At 40.1% G+C, this 21,847-nt stretch overlaps 2 protein-coding genes and 1 non-coding gene across 3 annotated transcripts; 1 reads left to right on the top strand and 2 right to left on the bottom strand.

Annotated features, from left to right (window-relative positions):
* Positions 1-818: 818 nt before the first annotated feature.
* On the top strand, positions 819-1,978 carry LOC132099284 (uncharacterized protein DDB_G0290685-like). Its single transcript, XM_059505716.1, has 3 exons — positions 819-977; positions 1,019-1,292; positions 1,353-1,978. The coding sequence occupies exons 1-3, from the start codon at positions 819-821 to the stop codon at positions 1,976-1,978; spliced, it is 1,059 nt and encodes a 352-aa protein (XP_059361699.1).
* An 8,339-nt stretch (positions 1,979-10,317) lies between these two features.
* On the bottom strand, positions 10,318-19,079 carry LOC132099285 (guanylate-binding protein 4-like). Its single transcript, XM_059505717.1, has 9 exons — positions 18,905-19,079; positions 18,703-18,830; positions 18,243-18,352; positions 17,532-17,722; positions 17,057-17,299; positions 16,669-16,949; positions 11,445-11,657; positions 11,255-11,357; positions 10,318-10,760 (listed from the first exon to the last, which is right to left on the bottom strand). Exons 1-9 carry the CDS (start codon positions 19,077-19,079, stop codon positions 10,318-10,320), a joined length of 1,887 nt encoding a protein of 628 aa, XP_059361700.1.
* Positions 19,080-21,404: 2,325 nt separating this feature from the next.
* On the bottom strand, positions 21,405-21,486 carry trnas-gcu (transfer RNA serine (anticodon GCU)). The gene has a single exon. It is a non-coding gene; the product is annotated as a tRNA-Ser (tRNA).
* Between the last annotated feature and the right edge of the window lie 361 nt (positions 21,487-21,847).

Here is a 21,847-nt window from a genome sequence, read left to right on the forward strand (position 1 = left end):
ATGTCAGTATCGTTGCTAGGTCTACATGTTGTGTTGTGTTGTGATGTTAACCACATAACTTCATCCGTCTTGGCTGTTGCATTGCGATAACAAATACATTTTAGTAATGTAATAAACAGGCTACCTGCCCATGTTAAGTAGGGAGGGATGGTTAGGCAGCTAAATGTAATACATGCCCCTACGCTTTTTTCCTTCTTTTAATAGTTATCATGAAACAAGGAAGGGACATTGCGTCTTTTTTTTCCCCAGTAAACAAAAAAGTGAGAGAAACAAATCAAGATATTGAGAGAGTTGATGAGCAGGAAGAGGGAGAGCCAGAGGAGTCGGTGGAGGTTGGAGAGAGGGCATGTGATGGAAGTGAGGGCTCTGACACAGAGAGAGAAATTCCAGAGGGTGAGGAGCATGTAGAAGAGAACTTCATGAAGAAGCGGGTGAGGAGAATGAAGAAGCGGGTGAGGAGCATGAAGAAGAGGGTGAGGAGAATGAAGAAGAGGGTGAGGAGAATGAAGAAGCGGGTGAGGAGAATGTATAAGAGGGCGAGGAGAATGAAGAAGAGGGTGAGGAGAATGAAGAAGAGGGTGAGGAGCATGAAGAAGAGGGTGAGGAGAATGAAGAAGCGGGTGAGGAGAATGAAGAAGCGGATGAGGAGAATGTATAAGAGGGCGAGGAGAATGAAGAAGAGGGTGAGGAGAATGAAGAAGAGGGTGAGGAGCATGAAGAAGAGGGTGAGGAGAATGAAGAAGAGGGTGAGGAGAATGAAGAAGCGGGTGAGGAGAATGTATAAGAGGGCGAGGAGAATGTAGAAGAGGATGAGAAGCATGAAGAAGAGGGTGAGGAGAATGAAGAAGAGGGTGAGGAGAATGAAGAAGAGGGTGAGGAGAATGAAGAAGCGGGTGAGGAGAATGTATAAGAGGGCGAGGAGAATGAAGAAGAGGGTGAGGAGAATGAAGAAGAGGGTGAGGAGCATGAAGAAGAGGGTGAGGAGAATGAAGAAGCGGGTGAGGAGAATGTATAAGAGGGCGAGGAGAATGAAGAAGCGGGTGAGGAGAATGAAGAAGAGGGTGAGGAGCATGAAGAAGAGGGTGAGGAGAATGAAGAAGCGGGTGAGGAGAATGTAGAAGAGGATGAGAAGCATGAAGAAGAGGGTGAGGAGAATGAAGAAGCGGGTGAGGAGAATGAAGAAGAGGGTGAGGAGAATGTAGAAGAGGGTGAGGAGCATGAAGAAGAGGGTGAGGAGAATGAAGAAGCGGGTGAGGAGAATGAAGAAGAGGGTGAGGAGAATGAAGAAGCGGGTGAGGAGAATGAAGAAGAGGGTGAGGAGAATGAAGAAGCGGGTGAGGAGAATGTATAAGAGGGTGAGGAGAATGAAGAAGAGGGTGAGGAGCATGAAGAAGAGGGTGAGGAGCATGTAGAAGAGGGTGAGGATAATGAAGAAGAGGGTGAGGATAATGAAGAAGAGGGTGAGGAGAATGAAGGAGAGGGTGAGGAGCATGAAGAAGCGGGTGAGGAGAATGAAGGAGAGGGTGAGGAGCATGAAGAAGAGGGTGAGGAGCATGAAGAAGAGGGTGAGGAGCATGAAGAAGAGGGTGAGGAGCATGTAGAAGAGGGTGAGGAGAATGAAGAAGAGGGTGAGGAGCATGAAGAAGAGGGTGAGGAGCATGTAGAAGAGGGTGAGGAGAATGAAGAAGAGGGTGAGGAGCATGAAGAAGAGGGTGAGGAGCATGAAGAAGAGGGTGAGGAGCATGTAGAAGAGGGTGAGGAGCATGAAGAAGAGGGTGAGGAGCATGTAGAAGAGGGTGAGGAGAATGAAGAAGAGGGTGAGGAGAATGAAGAAGAGGGTGAGGAGCATGAAGAAGAGGGTGAGGAGCATGTAGAAGAGGGTGAGGAGGAAGAAAACATTCAGGGAAAGAGAGAGGAACAGCCAGAGGGACAGAAAGTGGATCCATGTGGATCAAGTACTGCACTATCAGGTTTGTGATGAAGAAGGTTCTTACTATTTGCAAAGCAGTGTAATTATAATTTTATTGCAGGCCTACTGTGTGTCCTTAAAATAGTGCTTTCTGTTGTAAATTCTTTTTTGTGTCAAAATGGCTGTTTCTTTTTTTAAGTAAATACATGGCCTACATTTTGAATATATGATTCATGGCATACAATACATGCGGACATAAATGCATAAGTAAATAAATGCTGTAGTTTGTGCCTTATGTTTAATGTACATCTTTCTACAGATATCAGCAAGTCCAAGAATGATGTATCAGTACAGCCCAACTTGAATATATTCCCAACCACTTTGCTGGGGGACAGAAGATGGAGCTTCAAGCCAAACTGGTATAATCTTCATCCATGGCTTGAGTATTGTCATGAAGGATTCTACATATTGCTATGCATGCAGACATTTTAGCACACCAAAAGCCCCAGACACTGTTTTTGTTTCAACACCTGGTTTTAGAAACTGGAAAAAAGAAACTATGAGAGATGCAGGGTTTTCAGTACATGCAAAGTCTGAACGACACAAGTGTGCAATGATAGCATGGAGGGATTATCAAAGAGCTATTAAAACTGATGCAACACTAGCAAGTGTTCTTGATAAAGAACACACTAAACAAGTACAAGAAATAGGGCATACATTAAAACAGGGAAGTGCTGTTACTTACAGCTACACAAAACATAGCACAAAGAGGACACGATGAATCTGAAGAGTCCAATAACAAAGGAAACTTTAGGGAAATTCGTAAAACACTTGCTAGCCATGACCCACTTGTTAAGAGAAGATTAACTTCCATTCACAATGCAAAGTACACAAGCAAGATGATCCAGAATGATCAGAATTTCTTTCACACTCAGGTACTATTACAATGGGGCCATTAAGGAGAGTTTTCTCCACTTTGAATCTGCAGAGAAGTTGGATGCAGCAGGGCCTACTGGAAAAATAGTGCACTTACTGGAATGTTATGGCCTGGACTACAAAAATAACCTTGTAGGCCTACCGTACGATGGCATTGCCGTTATGAGTGGTAAGCATTCAGGGGTTCAGGCAAGGATCAAAGAACAGGCTTAATTTCCCTTCTACATCCATTGTAGTACACATTGTCTCAATTTAGTGTTAGTTAAAGAGCTGTTGACTTAGTAAATGCTTTAGTCCAGACATAGAAAGACCACAGGCAGGAGTCTTTCTTTGATAAGTTGTGGGATGAAGCATTGAATATTTGTGAGCAGTGTGATTCTGCAACGTCAGAGGCGAAACGTCAGAAAATGCTGAGCTCTAGACTCAGTGCCTACTGCACACTAAGCACTGTTGGTCAGAGGGAGGTAGAACGCAAAGATATGTTTTGTACATCATTTTTCTATCCTGTAATTGACAGCATGCTCAATGCGTTGAACACATGCTTCTTGTGAGCTCATGAGAAGCATACAGTCTCTCAGGCCCCAGAGTGATGCCTTTATAAAGGAGAGAGATGTTTTTTCATTTGACCATTTGTTTAATGCAGACATTGATGATTTAGGGCATGAGCTCCATCAATTTAAGAGAGTTTTGGATAGAAAAATACAGAGTGATGAAGTTAAAAAGCCATGAAGTACAGTTGAGCTGGTTTGTTTTATTGAGCCATACAGGGAAGTTTTCTTTGAGCTCCTTAGACTGTGCAAGATGCTGTTACCCTTCCTGTAAGCTCAGCCTCTTGTGAACACAGTTTCTCCACAATGAAACGGATAAAAAACCTTCCTGCGGTCCACCACTACTGATGAGAGACTCAGTGATCTTGGTGTCCTGAGCTTAGAGTCCAGAGGGGCCAAGGCTCTGGACCTTGATGTATTTGTGGACCGTTTTTCCAGACAGCCCAACCGCTGTATCCTGTTGGTGTAATGTAGTGTATCTATATTTTATTAAAATTCTATTTTTCCAGCATTGTTGTGCCAATTCCAAAACTTAAGTGTGGACTCAACTGTCCACAGAAGTGAGGCTTCCATAAATAGGAAATGGCACGTTGTTGTAGTCTTTGTTGGACCCTGGTGTTTTATTTCCGCATTGAACTGACAGCCTGTATTTGTACCCTGTACTGTATTTTAAATTTTTTCAACCTGTCCTGGACATTTAACTTACCCCTTGCACAGTTATATTTACTGGATAAAGATTTGTCATTTATTCCCTGTCACTTAGTAAGGTCATTTGACAGGGGGTCCCGAATTTGGGTCAGTTTCATGTAAAATGCAGAGGGCTTTTTTTGGGGGGCAAGGGTGTTGGGGCCGGGCCCCATCTCCCAATTTGACTCTGGAAGAAATGGAGGCTTTGGAGGTGTGTTACATGGTTCAGGAGGGTTTCATTTGATAACGGCATGTGAGTCAATTACTGGGGGAGCTCAATCCTAAGCCAAAATCCTCTTATATAGTCGGTGGACAACCAAAATAATGGTTCTACCGCCGCTGCGGCGTCTGTAGAGTACATTTGCAGCTTTTGACCGCTGAGTTATCAAACAAGCGCATCAAAGCACATTTTCGCAAATAGACGTCAGTTTTGCCTCACTGATATGTTACATTTGACGGCTGCAGTCAGAGAAAATGAACGAAAAACACTGTAGTAGTGTTAATTTCGTCACCTATTTTTAATTTAGTGTTAGTCTTAGTCTTGTGCCAAATGTCCTTGTTAGTTTTAGTCATATTTAGTCATTCACTTATATTTTTTTGTTAGTCAAGTTTTAGTCGACTAAAAGTCTCGGCATTTTAGTCTAGTTTAAGTAAAAAAAAAACTCAAGGTATCTTAGTCGAGTTTTAGTCGACTAAAAGTCTTTAAATTTTAGTCTAGTTTTAGTCAAAACATTTTATTCTTTTTTTGTTTAAATAACACATTATTACTGAGATTATTACTGATAAACATTCAGTAAAAAAAGTGTTTCACATATCTCAAACATTGGTTAAATGTCATAATTACCTGACAAAATACACTTGTTGAATGATTTTTGTTGAATGCAAATGTTAAACGTGTCTGGTTTAGCATGTCGTCGTCTCTCGTCACCAGGGCCGCTGCTGGACAAATGGGTGCCCTAAGCAGAACTGTATTGTTGTGCCCCCTCCCCAAATTATTTTGGAAGTTAAGAAAAATAAAAATAATATCACTTACTATAGGGGTCAGAATATAACTTTAATAAAACATAAAAGTAAATAATTAAATTGTAATTAAATTGTATTTTTTAATAATTACAATTGTAGATATACAGTTGCCTATGGCTATGATTTTACTAATACAGTTGTCTGATTGATTTTATAGTGTCAAGCATTCAGAAATAACACAAAAGACAATTTAACTTAAATAAAACCAAGGATTAGTCTTTGTAAGGGTTCTGATGTCCATGTTTTTTGTTGAAGAAATTATAGAGGCTAGCTTTTATATCACAAAAAGGTGGCCACAAATTAAAGATAAAGTGGATATTTGAATTAATTGTTTGGTCAATATTAAACAAGGATTTGATCATCCTTTAAGTGTTAAAACCACAATTATCAGGCCTTTTAGCACCCTTTGTAGGAATTTGTAATAATAGCCTATTTGATGTACATGTAACCAGCAGAGTAACTGCCACAGCAAGGTTGTCCTCTTTGTTCTCACCGTATCCCTCTTCCTCTCAGCCACGCCCCCTAGTTAGCTTGCAGTTGGCTAGTCATTCATTAGCGTTAATGGCACTTCGTATAAAACCGGCACATCGGGTGGAAGACTAAGTAATCCCTTGGCTTGTATGTCCTCCTGTTATTGTGTTTGCTGTGTTGTCGCCTATGAAAGACACTTCCGGGTAGCACATTGTTGATCTACCGAAGGTCTTGGCTGAAATACGCTGTGCGCGCATTGTCATCGCCTCTTGGAATACGAGTTGAGGTAACATTGGCTGTATGGCTCACAGCAATAGAGTTGTGCTTGCCATGTAGCATGTTTGTATATGTATGTTTATAGTAAGTTGATTTACTATATGATTGTTTCACTGTAAATCCTTGGGATGTGACTAACCAATGACCTTGAAGTATGATGGGCTAATTTGTATTTGAACTATGCTTGTGTGTGATTTCATGTAGGTTCGTATGTGGGGGAAGTAACCAGGGAGTCCCATTTCCATTTATGTTGGGTGTTGTATTCCTAGAGGTAAAAGGAAATCTTGGTTATTGTACCTGTATTACCTATCATTGATTGATAATGGTTAGGTTATATTTACTGTACATAATGGATTTTAATGGTGTTTGTTTCTCCTTTTAGAATGATTGTCACTGCTGCTTTGCCTCCTGTAGTTTTAATGTAATTTTAGCTTTTGCCTTATTTCGTTTTCTTTATTTTTGTTATTTTGTTTGCCCATTTGAGCTGGCCTAAACATAAGCGTGGCTGGTTCTCTTGTTTTTTTTTTTTTGTGAGCCGTAACTGGAGTAATATTGGCTGCCCCAGTAGGTTTAATATCAATTTTCCTTCTCCTCTTTGGGGAAGTAGGCTTGCGCTCCGGTTTGTGAGGTAAACAAGCGGTTATGTGATGTGTTTCGATTAGCGCGAGAAAGATGCGAAAATGGATGCTGAGTAGGTGTAACGCAGGAACACGCTGAAGCCATCTACAGTGGATTCAATCATTTTCCTCCACAAAAACATGCAGGCTTAGCCTAATCTCTGTGAGTAAATGTTTTTCAAATGAGAACTAAATATTCATCGAGTCTTAAATGCATAATGTGGACAGAGTATGTACGCTAATGTTGGCATTATTCTTTTATTAAATGTCAACTGCTAGTGGCGAAGCAAATCCGGCGCAGCTTTTATCTTAATTTCGCTATTGCCAAATACCCATCTTAATTTAAAATTTATCTTTTTTAATTTGTTAAAAAAGACTTGTTTTTATTGGTGCGTTGGTCTATTTATAGGCTAAATGAGCCTATGTCTATTTAGGGAGCTGAGATGTTAAGATGTCACAGAGGACTTATTTTATTTCTTTATTCCAACTTCCAAGTGGTCTAGTTTACGCTGTGACTAAATTATCTTAAAACATGTATAAATGACTCATTCTTGACAAAAGGCAAAAGAGCTGTGTGTGTGCGCACATTTGAATAATGTCGGGCTGTAAACGGGTTCGGGCTTTTAAAAAGCTGTCAATCAAAATGTACTTGTCAGGCTCGGGCCGAAACCTGTCGGGCTCGGGTCCTGTCGGGCCTAACTTTTATGGCCCGATTACAGCTCTACTGAGAGCATACTGAGACACACACCTAAAGTCTGGCCTGTTAAAGAAATGGTGTTTAGCGCCGCTTTATATAGGAAGTAATGCACTCAAATGAAAAAAGTATAGAGGAAATCTTCCCTTTAGTTGCCCAAAGGTCATTTCAATGTGTGCCTTTGTCATGGCTAGCAGCATTGTAACAAGTTTGGGGTTGGGTCAAGAGTTGGGGTCATATAATACTACCTACATGCCTGGCCATTTGGCTTCCACATTTGTGTCACACTTCATCTAAGACATTGCAGTCAATCAACTGCATACTTATGGAATACATATATGGAATACATTGTATATATAATCAATCTAAAATATTAAGAATTATGATAGTAACTCGCCGGCACAGTTATACTGTGAACCCTCTACAAAATCCCTGTTCTGGGGCCTGGTGGGGCTTTGATATGAAGGTGTGTGCAGTCTGTGGCACCAATCACATTAGGGAAGCCTGGGGGACAATCAGTCCATATTTACTGGTGTGGTCATATTCACACCATCTTCATTAACAAGTAGAATGTACCAGCAATAGCGAAAAACAACTTGGGGTCTTAAGTGGCTTGGAAAGACCATGAAAACCCTTAAAAACTGCTTGAGCACCAGGTAAACTTTGCATATGGCATGACAGACAGAGCTTTTGGCCAAGTTTTCCGCATCCTCAATAGTGTTAAGAAATTGCCACTCTCAAAGAATCTTAACGTGATGAACAGATTAATGACGTAAATGACAGTGACGTGAAAAACTATGTCTATTAAAAGTACTGTGATGTTAATGCATCCTGTCTGACTCACAAATCTCAATTCATTTTAAAAGCTTTAAAAGGGAATTATCCTCGAGCCTTCCGCAACAGATTACTCTTGTAAATACAGGCAAGACATGGCTGCAAGTGCAATAGACTTCCTGTATCACTTCTGCTTATAAAGCAGCAATCTAATCCTGTTTACATTAAATAAGCTGCTCCCGAGTAAGTTTAGGCTTACCGACCCGTTGCTATAACAGCACCTTCAGGATGAGCGTTGAAGAACCAAATAATACAAGATCCTGACAAATCTGAGTTAGCAACGTACAAAGAAAGGGCCCAAGGATGATATACTTTTGAAGTGTTTTAATTAGGGTTGGGTATCATTTGAAATGTATTGATTCAGATTATTATCGATTCCCAATTTCAATGCTGTAAAAAAAAAAAAAGAGTTAACAATAAGATAACAAACATTTATTCTGTCTATTTTTTTGCAAAAAAGAAAAAGAAAAAATAGTTGAAGCTGAATTCCATTAACAAAATTAAGCAGGCTACCTAACGTTATTATTGACTGAATGGTTCAAAAACAAAGCCATTTTTTCCTTTTCGCCACCTAGTGCAGTAACAATGTAATCAATGAAACTGTATTTGAAGCATCAAATTACTTTAAAAATGTAATTTGCTCTATTGCTACCATACACATCAGTGTTTATATTTGAACTGTAAACTTTTACTATAGTACTTCTGTGATTATGTGAATAATGGTACTGTGTGGTTGAAAAGACTGTGATGCAGTTTCATACATATAGATGAACTACAATAACCAAGACAAACCAAGAGTGAACACACTGTCATGATCGCACTCATCAAAGCTTCATCATCTCAACTGTTGTCATTTACGAAATAATGTTGGTGTTTGAATCAGGATTGCGATTTTTAACAATCTCAAAGTGCTTTGCCATTGTTGGTGGTGACACCTCTCTTGCAACATTATAGCTTTATTTAAATACTACACAGCTTTTTAGCGTCTGATTTCTGTTTTTGTTGCCAGAAATCAGAAAGTCCTGCAAATTTTTTATTTTACAGCATGTATCCGATTCCAGAATTGGATCTGATGTCCAATTCCCTACCCTAGTTTTTTGGAAGTATAAAGGTGGCCCCAATAAATGTGGTCTAAAAACGTCATTTAGTGTAATTCAAATCTTGGTTTATGCCAATTCCAACAATATCTTATGCTTAACTTTTCCATCTTTTTGTTTGTCCGTCATTATGAAATAAATGAAACACTTTTTTTATTACTACAAATCTTAAATTTGTTTTCCAAAATGAGTTTAAATGATGTTTGGTATCTGCACAGAAATTACCAAAAAATGTTTTGATATTCGCTACAGTTTACAATAGATGCCTTTTTTAAGTCAACAGAGCCTTGTTGTCATGTGCTACAGTATGTTAGCATGTTATTCTGTTAGGATTCTTTTTAATATGGCTCTTTAGCTATGATAGTTACTACAAATAACCCTCATAGCCACTGTTCGATATAAATAATTACATGAACATGAATTTTTGGAGTTGAATCTTATCTTTATATTATCTGCCAAGGGAAAAGACAATCAATTACAAAACAATCAGCCTCGCAACAAGACGAACACTAAATCAATATTACAGTAATATTATTATTGACATTCTCCTATTTTATTTTCAATACAAACATTAACATCAAGACACAAGATGGCATGTTTGTGTTCAAATCAGTTAAGAAAGCAATTCTGTGGTGTGATATGAGAAACATGAAGAAGTGCTTCCTTTAGATACTGTACCTGGATGAGAGGTACATTACCACAGTTTTATTGGTTGTTATCAGGGGACCACAAACCACTGGATGGTGCGACTGAACAAGAAAAATCATTTATTCCAGAGAGCAGTGTAATGCATGAATAAAAACACATGAAGAATTTATTATAAAACCGATAGTTCCAGTACTAGATTGTGATTGGTTGAGCAGTATTCGAAGCTGTTGTAAATTACTCTACAAACATACACCTTTGATTACATTTATGTGTTGCTTGGCAACCACTTTGTTGCAACAACAACAACTGTTTCTGAGGAACTACATTGTTTGGCGAAAGAACAATATTTTTATTAATATCATTGCACTTTACTTGCCGTTTTATTTTGTGAAACCTTACTACATATATAGAATAACCATTTTATAAAAGCAATAAGCCCAGTGAAGCATTGTTTACAAGTGAATTTATAACAGCTAAGGGGGTTTCTGCTTTGCGTCGCACATATCAACACCCCTTAGCTATTATAAATTCATTGTAAACCATGGCTGTTCAATGAGGATCATTGAGTCAAGGCATTTCACATGGTGCAACAGCTGTCTGAAGAGTGTGCATTCGTCTGCTGCATTGCCATCATGTGTTCTCTGTGCTGCTGCATCATCATAGCCATAAACTTCTCATGTCTCTGGTTGAAGTTTTCTAAAATCGCTCCAAACTCTCTAGCTCTGTTAGTTTCTGCTTCAGCACTCCTTCTCTTTAACTCTTCAGTCTCTTGTCTCATCACATCTGCCTTCTCCTTGAAGCCCTTCTGCAGCAGAACAGCCTGCTCCCTCAGTTTACTGTCCATGGCACGCTCAGCCTCCTCTCTCTGAAGCTTCATCTCCTCATCCATCTTGTCCTTCATCTGTCTCATCCTCTCTTCATTACTCTGTCTCTCTGCTTCCATCTTCTGTTCTAGTTGTCGCTGTTTCTCTTCTTTAGCTCTAATTTCCTGCTCCAGGAGGGCAGCTTTCTCTTTTTCCTCTGAAAGAAAACAGACATTTCAGAGAAAGAGAAGAGACTCAAACAATGATATATTTAAGGGCTCTATTTGATTTAAAACTGGTAACCCACTGGTCAAGAAGCTCCATGTAGAGTTCAAGACGGCAGTCCAAAACCATAAATCGAATAACCGTAGAGACAAATGTTAACTATGAGAATAAATATAGTGGTGTCGATGACTTTGAAGTTTGGTATATGAAATATTTCAATAGTAATGTTATTGTATGTGCCATACACTTTCAAACCTCCAACAAAATAACAAATATGTTACTAAACAAATGAGGGTGCTGACATTCTTCAAGGTAACTTTAGGCTGTATTGATTTAAGTGCTGCTGAATATTTTGCGATCAGGTTAGCTATCGCAAACCACTTGCAGAAACACTCGCACAAGTACTTTCCTAAACCCTTGAGCACCATTTTTCAAAAGGAACCTAGGAAGAATTTGAAACCGTGTTTTATTACTTCCAGTTCTTACCTTTAATCTTTTTCTCCTTCTCAGTCAGTTTCTTGTCGGCCTGCAGAATGGCTTTAGAATCCACAGACTTCTGCTTCAGGAACTCCTCTAGGACCTCTTCAGCCTATTGACAAAAAATTTGATAATTATGGCAAAGACGGGGAGGATAAAAGTGGTCATGTCTTGTGATGTTGTCTATTATGAGGATAACCTTGACTTCTTTTTTGGCCTGGCTGTTATATTTCTTCCCAATGTCCTCCAGATCTTTGCAGAAGAGATCATAGGCACCAGGTTTGGCATAGAAGCCCTTCTTGAGTTTTTCCATCATTGGTGCAGAGAGGGATGACAGGATTTCCTCACATCGTTTCTTTGAAGCTTGTTTGTTTTGGCACAGGTATTCATCAAAGAGTTTATTAATCTTTTCCTAAAAACATAATGAGCATGTCAGTAATAGAAAGGTATATGAGCTGTTGAGGCCAGGTGGTGTGCGTTAGAGGCTATAAACATATTTACATCGAGCCCTGGGGGCTGCTATAATATTTTGGCAGTATTTCATTAATGTTCAAATCTGCCTTCTGATGGTTCAGCACAGGAAACTGACTGTAAATACTTATCAGGTGAGGCATTGGAGCATTGTTAGGCCTCCTCTCACTATGGAGAGTCATTTTGCAAAGTACTCCACCCCTCCAAGCTCCGCTTGGCTCCAGTTCAAAGTTGTTAGGCTATCTGGGTCTCATTGGAAGCTATCCCATATATCGAAGAGCGTTAGGGCTACTCTTATACTATAGAGATGTCATACTCTGTCCATGGAGTTCAGAGTCATTAGGTTCTCTCTGAGCCTCTTTGGCCACTGCTTTTATAATGGAGGCATCAGGAATCCCCTCACTATAGAGGTGTCTGTCTGAGGCTTCTGCTCCCTAAAGCTCCGTCTAGATAGAACTTTGAGTTGCTAGGCTCTGAGAGCATGCTTGTAAGCTATCCTTAATGTAGAACTTTGTTAAGCCCTCCCTTGCCTTAAGAGAGTGTCATGACAAGGCCTTCATCCTCACCCCCAATTTCCACCAGATGCGTAACGGCTGCGGAACGGCTCCGCTGCGTGACAGCTCCGTGTTCCGTCGTCCGTCAATACCCACCAGGTCCGTATTTGTTGCGGAACGGCTGCGGTCATGACTGACAGCTGACGTCACGATGCCCCATGTAATCTCGCGAATTCTGGTGTGATCGCGCGATATGTAGTTTCTATACAGAACTACCAAACCAGGAACAGTTTTCCATCCGAAGGAGTATAGGATAGAACTCTTTTCTTTTCTCTTTTCATTTCTTCATCCATCGTGTCAACGGGGTTAAAACTTCAACAAGCCTGTGTCCGCCCATTATGACGTTTTCAAGGTGTAGTGTAGGGAAATATGAGCGCGGTGTATTTTATTTTGAAAATTAAACGGATCTTTTATTTTGTTTCTGGCTGTTCTGTTTTGTCACTCGACTTCCTGTCCTGCGTACTCTGCCCTGTAGTGCTGCTGAGCGCTCCGGCATCCGGCAAAAATAGAAGCTCTGCGTATCTGCTCCGGAGGGCTGCGGATCGTCGGAGTCGGAACGCAGCTGTAACGCATTCAGTGGAAATACACTCATTGACTTTAATGGAAACCTATTGACTCCGCCGGCATGCCAGAGCCGTAACGCAGCCGTTACGCATCTGGTGGAAATTGGGGGTTAGAGTCGTCTGACAGTAAGTGTCAATTTGCTAGCCTCTTCATGAGCCTCCTTGGCTATTGCCTCTAATTTGGATCATTGCTAGGCTTCCTCTCGCTACAGAGAGTTGTGCTGCTGAGGCCTCTTCTTTGGAAGCAATTCTGAGTCATTAGGCTCATGGTGAGACTGGCAAGTTTGTGATCGTAAGATCCACGTGAAGCTAGCGTGAGACTTAAAAGAGACATTAGGTCTCCAGTGAATGGATAATTGAAAGTATAGTGAGTCTGGAATAATCAAATATCAAAATTGATACATATTCAATCTTTGTGATCAGTTTTTAAATAGAAACATTGTATAAATTCAGTGATCACTTAAAACTGGAGTCAATTTGAACACGGAGCTAGAATAAATTTACACTAAACTCTGATAAATTCAGAAGCACAAGTAAAAGACAGAATACGCATTAAACCTTCGACCAGGCGCTGGATTCTGCTAATTGGGCCAGCGGGTGGATCCTTACAGGTCTAAGGTTACGGATGTAACAATGGTTCCCTTAAAAGGGGGACAAGTCACCTTGCCATGCTTCAGGTAGTCCTGTGCATGTATCCATCAGACCAGTGGTTTTCAACCTGTGGGCCGCCAATTACTTTTAAAATAAATAATAATATTGTTAATATATGTAAAAATGTCTAAGTCATAACAACATCATTTCATATATATAATGAAATAACAAAAAATAAATACTAAACTGTTACTATGCTTCTACTATTTGAGCTCGCTGAGTGGTTTAAGAATAAACCACCAATTTATCTTAGATATTTTTGCTGCATATGCTACAGAACAACGCATTCAAACATGCATAAATGGCTTTCAGCATGTTTCCTCCTGACTGCTTGCTCTGCTGACTGTCTACCCGCTGCCGAGCTCTGCCTGGATCTGGTTTTCCCGTTTTGCTGAACGGTGCTAGCCCGAGTTATTTTCTGTTCATTTCTAGGGCTGTGTGATTAATCGAAATCGCCATAAAATAACGATTTGAGTGTGCGCGATTTCTAAATCTCTTTATAGTAGGATTTTCCGCCGCCCTGACCTTCCGCAGTATACTATCCAATGATCCAATCAGAATGCAGCGCCTAGCGCGAGCACAGAACAGACTGGGAATATGCCTACTCCAGGTTCACACACTGTCTGTGATGCGCCTTTTGTCCGAGCCCATGTTAACGAATCAGAGCATTCTCACTCTGTAAAAGGCTAGAGATAAAAACGTGCGAAAATAATTAATATCTAGAACATGAGCATAGAGAGATTTGTGAGTGCACAGGACGCAGTATAAGAGAGAGGAGACACGTTTTAAGTGCTTGCACTCTCTCCAGACGAGAGCAGCGTTTTCTGAGCAAGCATGTCTGCTTTGTAAAAGAGCAAAGGAAATCTGCGTGCGAACAGAGATTCGCGCTCGTGCATTATTTTAATGTGCTTTTCGCATTACAATAATGCGCTGCTGCTTCTGCACAGCTCACACATACTGTATACACACTGCAAACGGATTATGTGTGAACCTGTATAATGTATAACAAATCTATTTCAACACCTGAGGCACCGCTACAATTAATGAGCTTTATCAACAACGCATGCATGGCAAAAAAAAGAAAGGAAAAAAGTCCCTGGACACGGGATTTATTTATTTTTATTTATTTATATATTATAAGTCTATAAATTTTGTTACAGCTTTACTATTGTGATTATTTTGACTTAAGTCTGTTCTATATATGTTACAACTTTTTGATCAAGCTCTAATTGGTTTTCTTTTGGAAATATGTTTCAAATTCATCCTGAATGCATTTAGCATATATTTGTGTACCAAAACAGTTAACAATCTAGCTTTTGAGTACTAAATTAACTTAACTTAATTAACTTAACTTAATAATAGTGGGGTCAGTTCATTTTTTTGCAGTGGGCCGCGCAAACATATGTGTTTGGTTGTGTGGGCCGCGAGTAGAAAAAGGTTGGGAACCACTGCTTCAGACAACAAACAGATGACGTGTTCTACAGTTTTTTTTATAGTTCTTCAGCCCTTTTTATACTCAAGGTCACACCAGTAGAGACGTTGTAGGCTGCTGCCAGCTAATGTCAAGCCTTTAGACTCTAGGTTTAGTTACTAGTCACACCAGAGCCATTCCTCGAAGTGTCTTCTAGGGGATTACATGTTTAACCTGAGACATTCTCCATTTTATAATGAATCAGAGAACATTTCATCTATCTGTAACATTTGTGCTTAATGCATTCAGAAACATAATTTTTTTATCAGCTGGGTGCCCAGTGTTTCCGAGTCAATGGTTAACCATCATCCTAAATTAATTGACACTGCCTACCTCTAGGGATTTCAGGTGCCTCCCAAGTGTACCTTCCCTCCTTGGGAAGCTGTCTTGAATGCAGGACATAGACATCCTTTTGCTTCAGAGAGTTATCATGCTGAGGCACAGGAATACCAGGCCCTTGACCTCTGCCTGTGGACTAAGTTTCTTTTCTGACTCTTTTCTGACTGCAAAGAAGGGAGGAAGGGTCCAAGCTGGGACTTTCTCTGAGTAGGTATGTAGCATGGGCTTTGGCTGTAGGGAAGTTACGTCAGCCGCTGGAGTGTACCTTAAGGATGGGGCTCCTTTAGAGACGTTGACTTTTGTCTCAGTCAATGAATCTCTCATCCCTTCAGCATGTTGGGGTGGGTATATGTTCCCCATAGTGTCTTCTAGAGAATGCAGTGCAAGTTCCCATTTAAAAAGGGAAGGTTGAAAGGAATTAAATTATTTCCTTACGAAATTAACCTCCCAAACTCAGGAACTCACAGAAAACAGATACCATTCTGCCATGCAATAAACAATAAAACTGATCTGGAAAAGAGATTCAAGGAGTGTAAACAACACCTATTTCCTTGATCATTTACGACCTCCTTCCTCCCTCTACTCTCCCTTTTCTTGCCTCTGACTCTCACTCTTCTCCCCCTAAAGCAAGAATATCCATATGCCATGTTATATCTTTTGAAAATATTTTGTTTTTTCCACTTCATGTGTAAGTATCATATAAAAAAAAGATTAAGAACTTTTGTAGCATTGTGTTCTGCTGAGAAGGGGGTGTGTCCTCCTTTAGGGGTCTTTGAGAATGTTTAACTCCAACCAGGTTTGACCCTTATGTGACCACAGGAACCTATTGAATCAAAATGACCATTATATTTGTATAACTGATTTGAAGATTTCTTTGTTGTCTGGTCTGAGTATTTAAGGGAAGTGTCTGTGCAGGAGCAAGGTTGCCACACGTTTACAATGTGATTCCCAATTGCACTATCCTTTCTAAATTGGTCTCTAATTGTTTCATTAAGTAATTGACATGATACACTTTGACCTGACTAATAATACATTGTTATATATGATTTATCCTAAACTCTTCTGAAATCATTATGACTAGTAAACTGTGAGGAGGCTTTTGTTACAGTAAATCTATGGCTAGGATAGGTCAAACTGAAGGCTCGAGAATGATAGGAGCAGTAGGCACGTCATCGAAGACCTTCTGATTTCTGTCTATCACTGCTGTTAGCAAGTTGTATGGGAAAAGACTAAATAAACTACACTTTTGTCATAAGCAAGCAGTAGGCATCAGGCAAAACATGTATTTGTTTACCTACATCCTCTGACTAGCATCAGACTGGTGAGTTTGTGATCGTGGTTAACCATCATCCTAAATGAATTGACACTGCCTACCTCTAGGGATTTCAGGTACTTCCCATCAGTGTCCCTGAAAGAACGCTTCATGAAGGCTTGTGTTGCCATGCTGCTAAGATGTTGGTGTTTTGAGGACACATCCTTCAGTTCCAGAGGGAATGAGCCCTTCAGCTTCTCCATTCCACTTTGGTAAACCTGAAGGCCCTCCTTCACTGCAGCCTCATTCTCAATCATTGCCATTGCTATTACAGCGTTCTCCAGACATGGCACAGCCCCACTTGAGATGGTGTCCACATATGTTTTTGCCAGATGACCCAGAACTTCAGAGAAAGAAAGAGATCAAACACTGAGATATAAAGGTATTGATAGATGGTTTTCTGTATGCAAGTGCAAACTCTCAAACTCTTCAAATGTTGTTTAAAATCACCTCTTCCAGTGACTGTGTGTCCATCTTTCAGCCTCTTCACACAGCTGTCATGAGAGACAAACTGGCAGAAATGATCTGTGACCTTCAAGAACTCAGAGGAAATGTCAGCAGAATCCAAGCTCCCCAGGCGAGACATATTTTCTGGGGTGGTTGGAAAAGGGAAAGTGAAGCACTTCCTGGAAGGGAAGAATTTTTGGATGCATTCCCTGGGAAAGTTGTACTCCATCACACTTCTTGAAGTGCCTAGAAAAGATGAGCACATTCTCTAGCTGCTCTTAGTTCTAGAAAAGAGCATGTCTGTTTTAGGAGTGTAGCTGGTTGAGCTACTGGATACAAATTTGACTGGACATAAAATACTGAGACATGGGAATTAGTAAGCTTAAATATCACAACAATTCAGTGCAGTAACAAGAAATAGTTGTGATAGTGATTATGAGGACTCTTAAAATAACCTTTTGCAGTATTTGTAAATTACCAGGTTTCAGCTTTAGAGCAAACTCTAGATATTCATCCTCTGTTACATCTTTGCCATCGATCTTTAGCTCCAGTGTGAAGTCCCTTACAGCCCAGATGAAACTAGGGAAGAACTTAACAAACTCGCTTGAATCATCAGCATCCTCATCTGATGATTTGACCTTGATGCACTCTGATAGTTCAGTGACATATCTGACATTTTGTTCAGGCATCAACACAAAGCGACAACTACTCATTATGCATAGTCTAACTAAACATAAGTGTCATTCCATGAAGTAATAAACAAATTCCAAATACCAATACTTTTCAGTATGACTTATGATCACGTCTACACTTAACCCATGACAGAAAAATAATGCAATTATGTTATCACGTTAAATATTATGTAACAATGTGGCTGAATTTGCAAGGCACTACATGGTATTCAGTTCCTTTTTAGGGAACGAAAGCTAAATAATGTGTTTAGAGTTGGGTTTTGCAATATGTGTGGATGCACAGCAGCATACAGAGTATTCTGTATTATTCATTGCATCAAGTTGCACAGGGAATACAACTCTTTACGCAAACCTGCAATAATTAAAAAAGTTCTAAATTTTTGAATTCATGGAGACTATTGTTATCTATTTCTGCTTGTCCTGTGCATTTATTCTTAGTATGGGAAAATAGTTTGTCTGAGTAATGCACAGGTATCTATAAATGTTCAGAAGGATACTGTAGATCCATGACAGCCTTGTTGTCAATCGTCCCTCGACTGTTGTAGACCAGAGTGCTGCTGAGTAACACAGCCAGACTGAAGATGTTGGTGTCATGCTTTGGGTCACCCTGTGAGAGAGAACGCTTTTATTTCATTATCAGCATCACCTGATAGGTTTTCTAACTAGGACTTTTATTCAGAAGCTCACATTCTCCATCTTCATTCATTTAATGGTTTTAATTGTTCGTGCCTTCATGAAGCACTTGCATTCTTTGCAAAAACTTTAAATCCTTGATTTCAGTTTCAGGTGCTCTGATATAGAAGCACCTTATCTTAGTCTTTCAGCTTTGAAAAACTGCACAGAGGAAACACTCATTAAACTTTTATATGAATATGGTTATCTCTGCTCTGAGAGTGAAAGTATTCTTGAATCCATGATGCTAGTTGTGATGCTAGTTGTGTTTTCGTGTTAGATCACCTTATCCACGTCTCCGAGTCCCTCTGTGTCCAGCAGCACTAGAGTGGTTCCTGCTTTAGTGGGATGGGACACACACCACATCCAGATACCCTTCGTCTTGGACTCAATTGTGCTGCCCAGTGCAAACCCTGAGGATGACAGTGACTTTAGTGCCTGTAATGTCATTCACTTGAACTGCATGATTTTTGCGGTGAGCGCTAACCTGTTTGCTTCCCAGCGAGGCGGTTCATCAGGTAGGACTTCCCGGTGCGGTAGAGCCCCACCACAGCCACCACCACCACCGGCTGCTGGATCTGCTCCAGGATCTGAAGAGCTGACTGCTGCACACACAGCTTCCCAGCTGAGTCCGTGTCAATGAAGCACACTGGTTTATCCATCCTCACTGCCAACACATGTGCACACTTTAAACCAGTGGTTCTCAACCTTTTTTGAGCACTGGACCCCTATCATATATCAAACCATCCTAGTGAACCCCAGTTCTACCCCTCACCTCCCCTCCAACCCAACCCCACTGTCACTACTAACACTCCCATTATCCATCCACTATTTTTCATTCCCATCACATTTTAAAAATTAGTATTTAACTAAGTCCAAATAATTTATACTTTATTAATAATAACTGGCAACTAAAATATGATTTTTTTTTTCGTTTACATTAAAATTACACAAACACAATAACATTGACTTGTGAAACATATTCCATTATATAAAACAGTATTTAAACATTTTACTCCCATTTGTTGTAGCCGAATTTAACTGGTCAACAAGGATTTACATAAAAATACTTTTGTGTTGCTTTTTTTACTGGTCAGTATTTTAACAACATGAAAAAAATGAAAAAGTAATGCTTCAATGCCTTGACCTTCAATAGTATATTAATTTACATATATTAATAAAGGTCCATCTGAATGTAAAGTTATACATTCAATGTTAAATGTGAAATTTGCACTGGTTTGTGGTTAGAGAGTTTGACTCCTAACCCTAAGGTTGTGGGTTCAAGTCTCAGGCCAGCAATACCATGACTGAGGTGCCCTTGAGCAAGGCACTGAACCCCCAACTGCTACCCGGGTGCTGCAACATAAATGGCTGCTCACTGCTCCGGGTGTGTGTTCACAGTGTGTGTGTGTGTGTGCATGTTCACTGCTGTGTGTGTGCACTTTGGATGGATTAAATGCAGAGCATGAATTCTGAGTATGGATCACCATACTTGGCTGTACGTCATGTCACTTTCACTTTCCCGTGAATGATTAAAAATGGCGGCAAATATGAAAATGCACTTAAACTAACTTGAACCTGATTTTTGTAATAATATTGTTGTCAATATTAGATCAAATAAAGTGTCAGTTAATAAAAAAAAATATATTATTATAATTAATTTATTTGTTATTTTTTTGTATTGACCCTACGGACCCCCTGCAATTATGCCACGGACCACTAGTGGTCCGCGTACCCTGCTTTACACCCTTGAAGAACTTCAGTGTAAAAAACTTGAGGTGGATTGAAAAGTACAAGTCAGTCAAAAATTTTAAAGTTGGTGGCTTGGCCATTTTTAAATTTTCCTAATTAAAATCACTTAAAGGTTCCACATTTTATGCGATTCATCCTTTCTTTCTTTGTGCCAGGGTATACAGGTGCTTACAAACAACTTATTAAGCTAATTGTGTCTATATATTTCAATTCAGATTTTTTCTCAGATATAAACTCGATACAATTCATTCCCCATTTATATATTAAATTTTGACTTTATAACTTGCAATTGTGAATTTATATAATGCAGCTCTGACTTTATAAATCACATGAAAAATGTCAGAATTGTGAGTTATAAAGTTGTAATTAACTTAAAAAAATAATAATTATTCTGCGGCAGAAATGAGCTTCCACAGGAAGATCCTAAATCTCCTTGGATCACAAACTGATATTTTATTAGCACATTACACAGTATGTGTGTGTGTGTGTATCTGTATACATACACACATATATATATATATACATACACACACATATATTTATATATATATATATATATATATATATATATATATATATATATATATATATATATATTGTGACAAGTCAGCTGCCTCCTCCCTGGTTATCATTGCCACCCTTCACCAGGCTCCCGACAGGAGTGGGTGTGTGAGAGAGGAGGGGCGCTGGATGAGCCAGGGCTGGCAGCATGTGATGGGGCACACCTGAAGGAAATGGAACCTCATCAATGCCGCTGTTTAAAAGCACAACGCACATCTCCTCAGGAGACTGGTCTCTTCCCCGTGCATGCACACTGGTGTCCTCGTGGGTCCAGGAAGGATGTGTTGAGGGACTCCCAGAGACGTGAGCTGCCAGACCCGTGATCCGGATGAGAACCGCACCCGTTTACACGGCCGTCGGTCCAGGATGCCGGGCCGTCAATCCCCTGCAAGTGCCGTGGCCAACGAGAAGGATGCGGCCACTAGAAGAAGCCGCCGCCCCTCGCACCCCAGACTGGAGAGGGGAGCACGTGCTGCCGCCGGACTGCACCCCTTACCTGGATCTTCCTCCAAGAGCAACACGGAGTTAAGTGTCTTGCTCAGAGACACATTGGTGTCTCACAGTGGATTCAAAACCGGGTCTCTCACACCAAAGGAATGTGTCTTATCTACTGTGCCAACACCACCCCACCAAATGTGCAGAGCACATTAACAACCATAGTTAACTACAATGAACGACAAGGATGGGATTCAAACGCACACGTGCAGAGCACAATGGATAAGCAGTCCATCGCCTTAACCACTCGGCCACCTCGTCCCACCTCATCCCACATAATTAGAATGTCAACAAAAAGTTGATTTATTTCACTAATTCCACACAGACTGGTATATTTCATGTGTATTTCTTTTAATTTTGATGCTTATATTTGACAACTAAGGAAAATCCCAAATTCAGTATCTCAGAAAATTAGAATATTGTGAAAAGGTTCAATATTTAAGACACCTGGTGCCACACTCTAAATCAGCTAATTAACTCAAAACACCTGCAAAGGCCTTTAAATGGTCTCTCAGTCTAGTTCTGTAAGCTACACAATCATGGGGAAGACTGTTGACTTGGCTGTTGTCCAAAAGATGACCATTGACACCTTCCACAAGGAGGGCAAGACACATTAGGTCAT

Source organism: Carassius carassius, chromosome 22, assembly GCF_963082965.1.
Source record: "Carassius carassius chromosome 22, fCarCar2.1, whole genome shotgun sequence".
NCBI classification, from domain to species: domain Eukaryota; kingdom Metazoa; phylum Chordata; class Actinopteri; order Cypriniformes; family Cyprinidae; genus Carassius; species Carassius carassius.

Excerpts from the sequence above, each read along its gene's own strand:
- LOC132099285 (XM_059505717.1), bottom strand. The coding sequence starts at position 19,079 with ATGGATAAACCAGTGTGCTTCATTGACACGGACTCAGCTGGGAAGCTG. Across the intron at positions 18,831-18,904 it reads CCTCGCTGGGAAGCAAACAG|GGTTTGCACTGGGCAGCACA; the intron begins GTTAGCGCTCAC and ends TGTCATCCTCAG. Across the intron at positions 16,950-17,056 it reads ACACACAGTCACTGGAAGAG|TTCTGGGTCATCTGGCAAAA; the intron begins GTGATTTTAAAC and ends CTTTCTCTGAAG.
- LOC132099284 (XM_059505716.1), top strand. The coding sequence starts at position 819 with ATGAAGAAGAGGGTGAGGAGAATGAAGAAGAGGGTGAGGAGAATGAAG. Across the intron at positions 978-1,018 it reads TGAGGAGCATGAAGAAGAGG|GGCGAGGAGAATGAAGAAGC; the intron begins GTGAGGAGAATG and ends AATGTATAAGAG. Across the intron at positions 1,293-1,352 it reads TGAGGAGAATGAAGAAGCGG|AGGGTGAGGAGAATGAAGAA; the intron begins GTGAGGAGAATG and ends AGAATGTATAAG.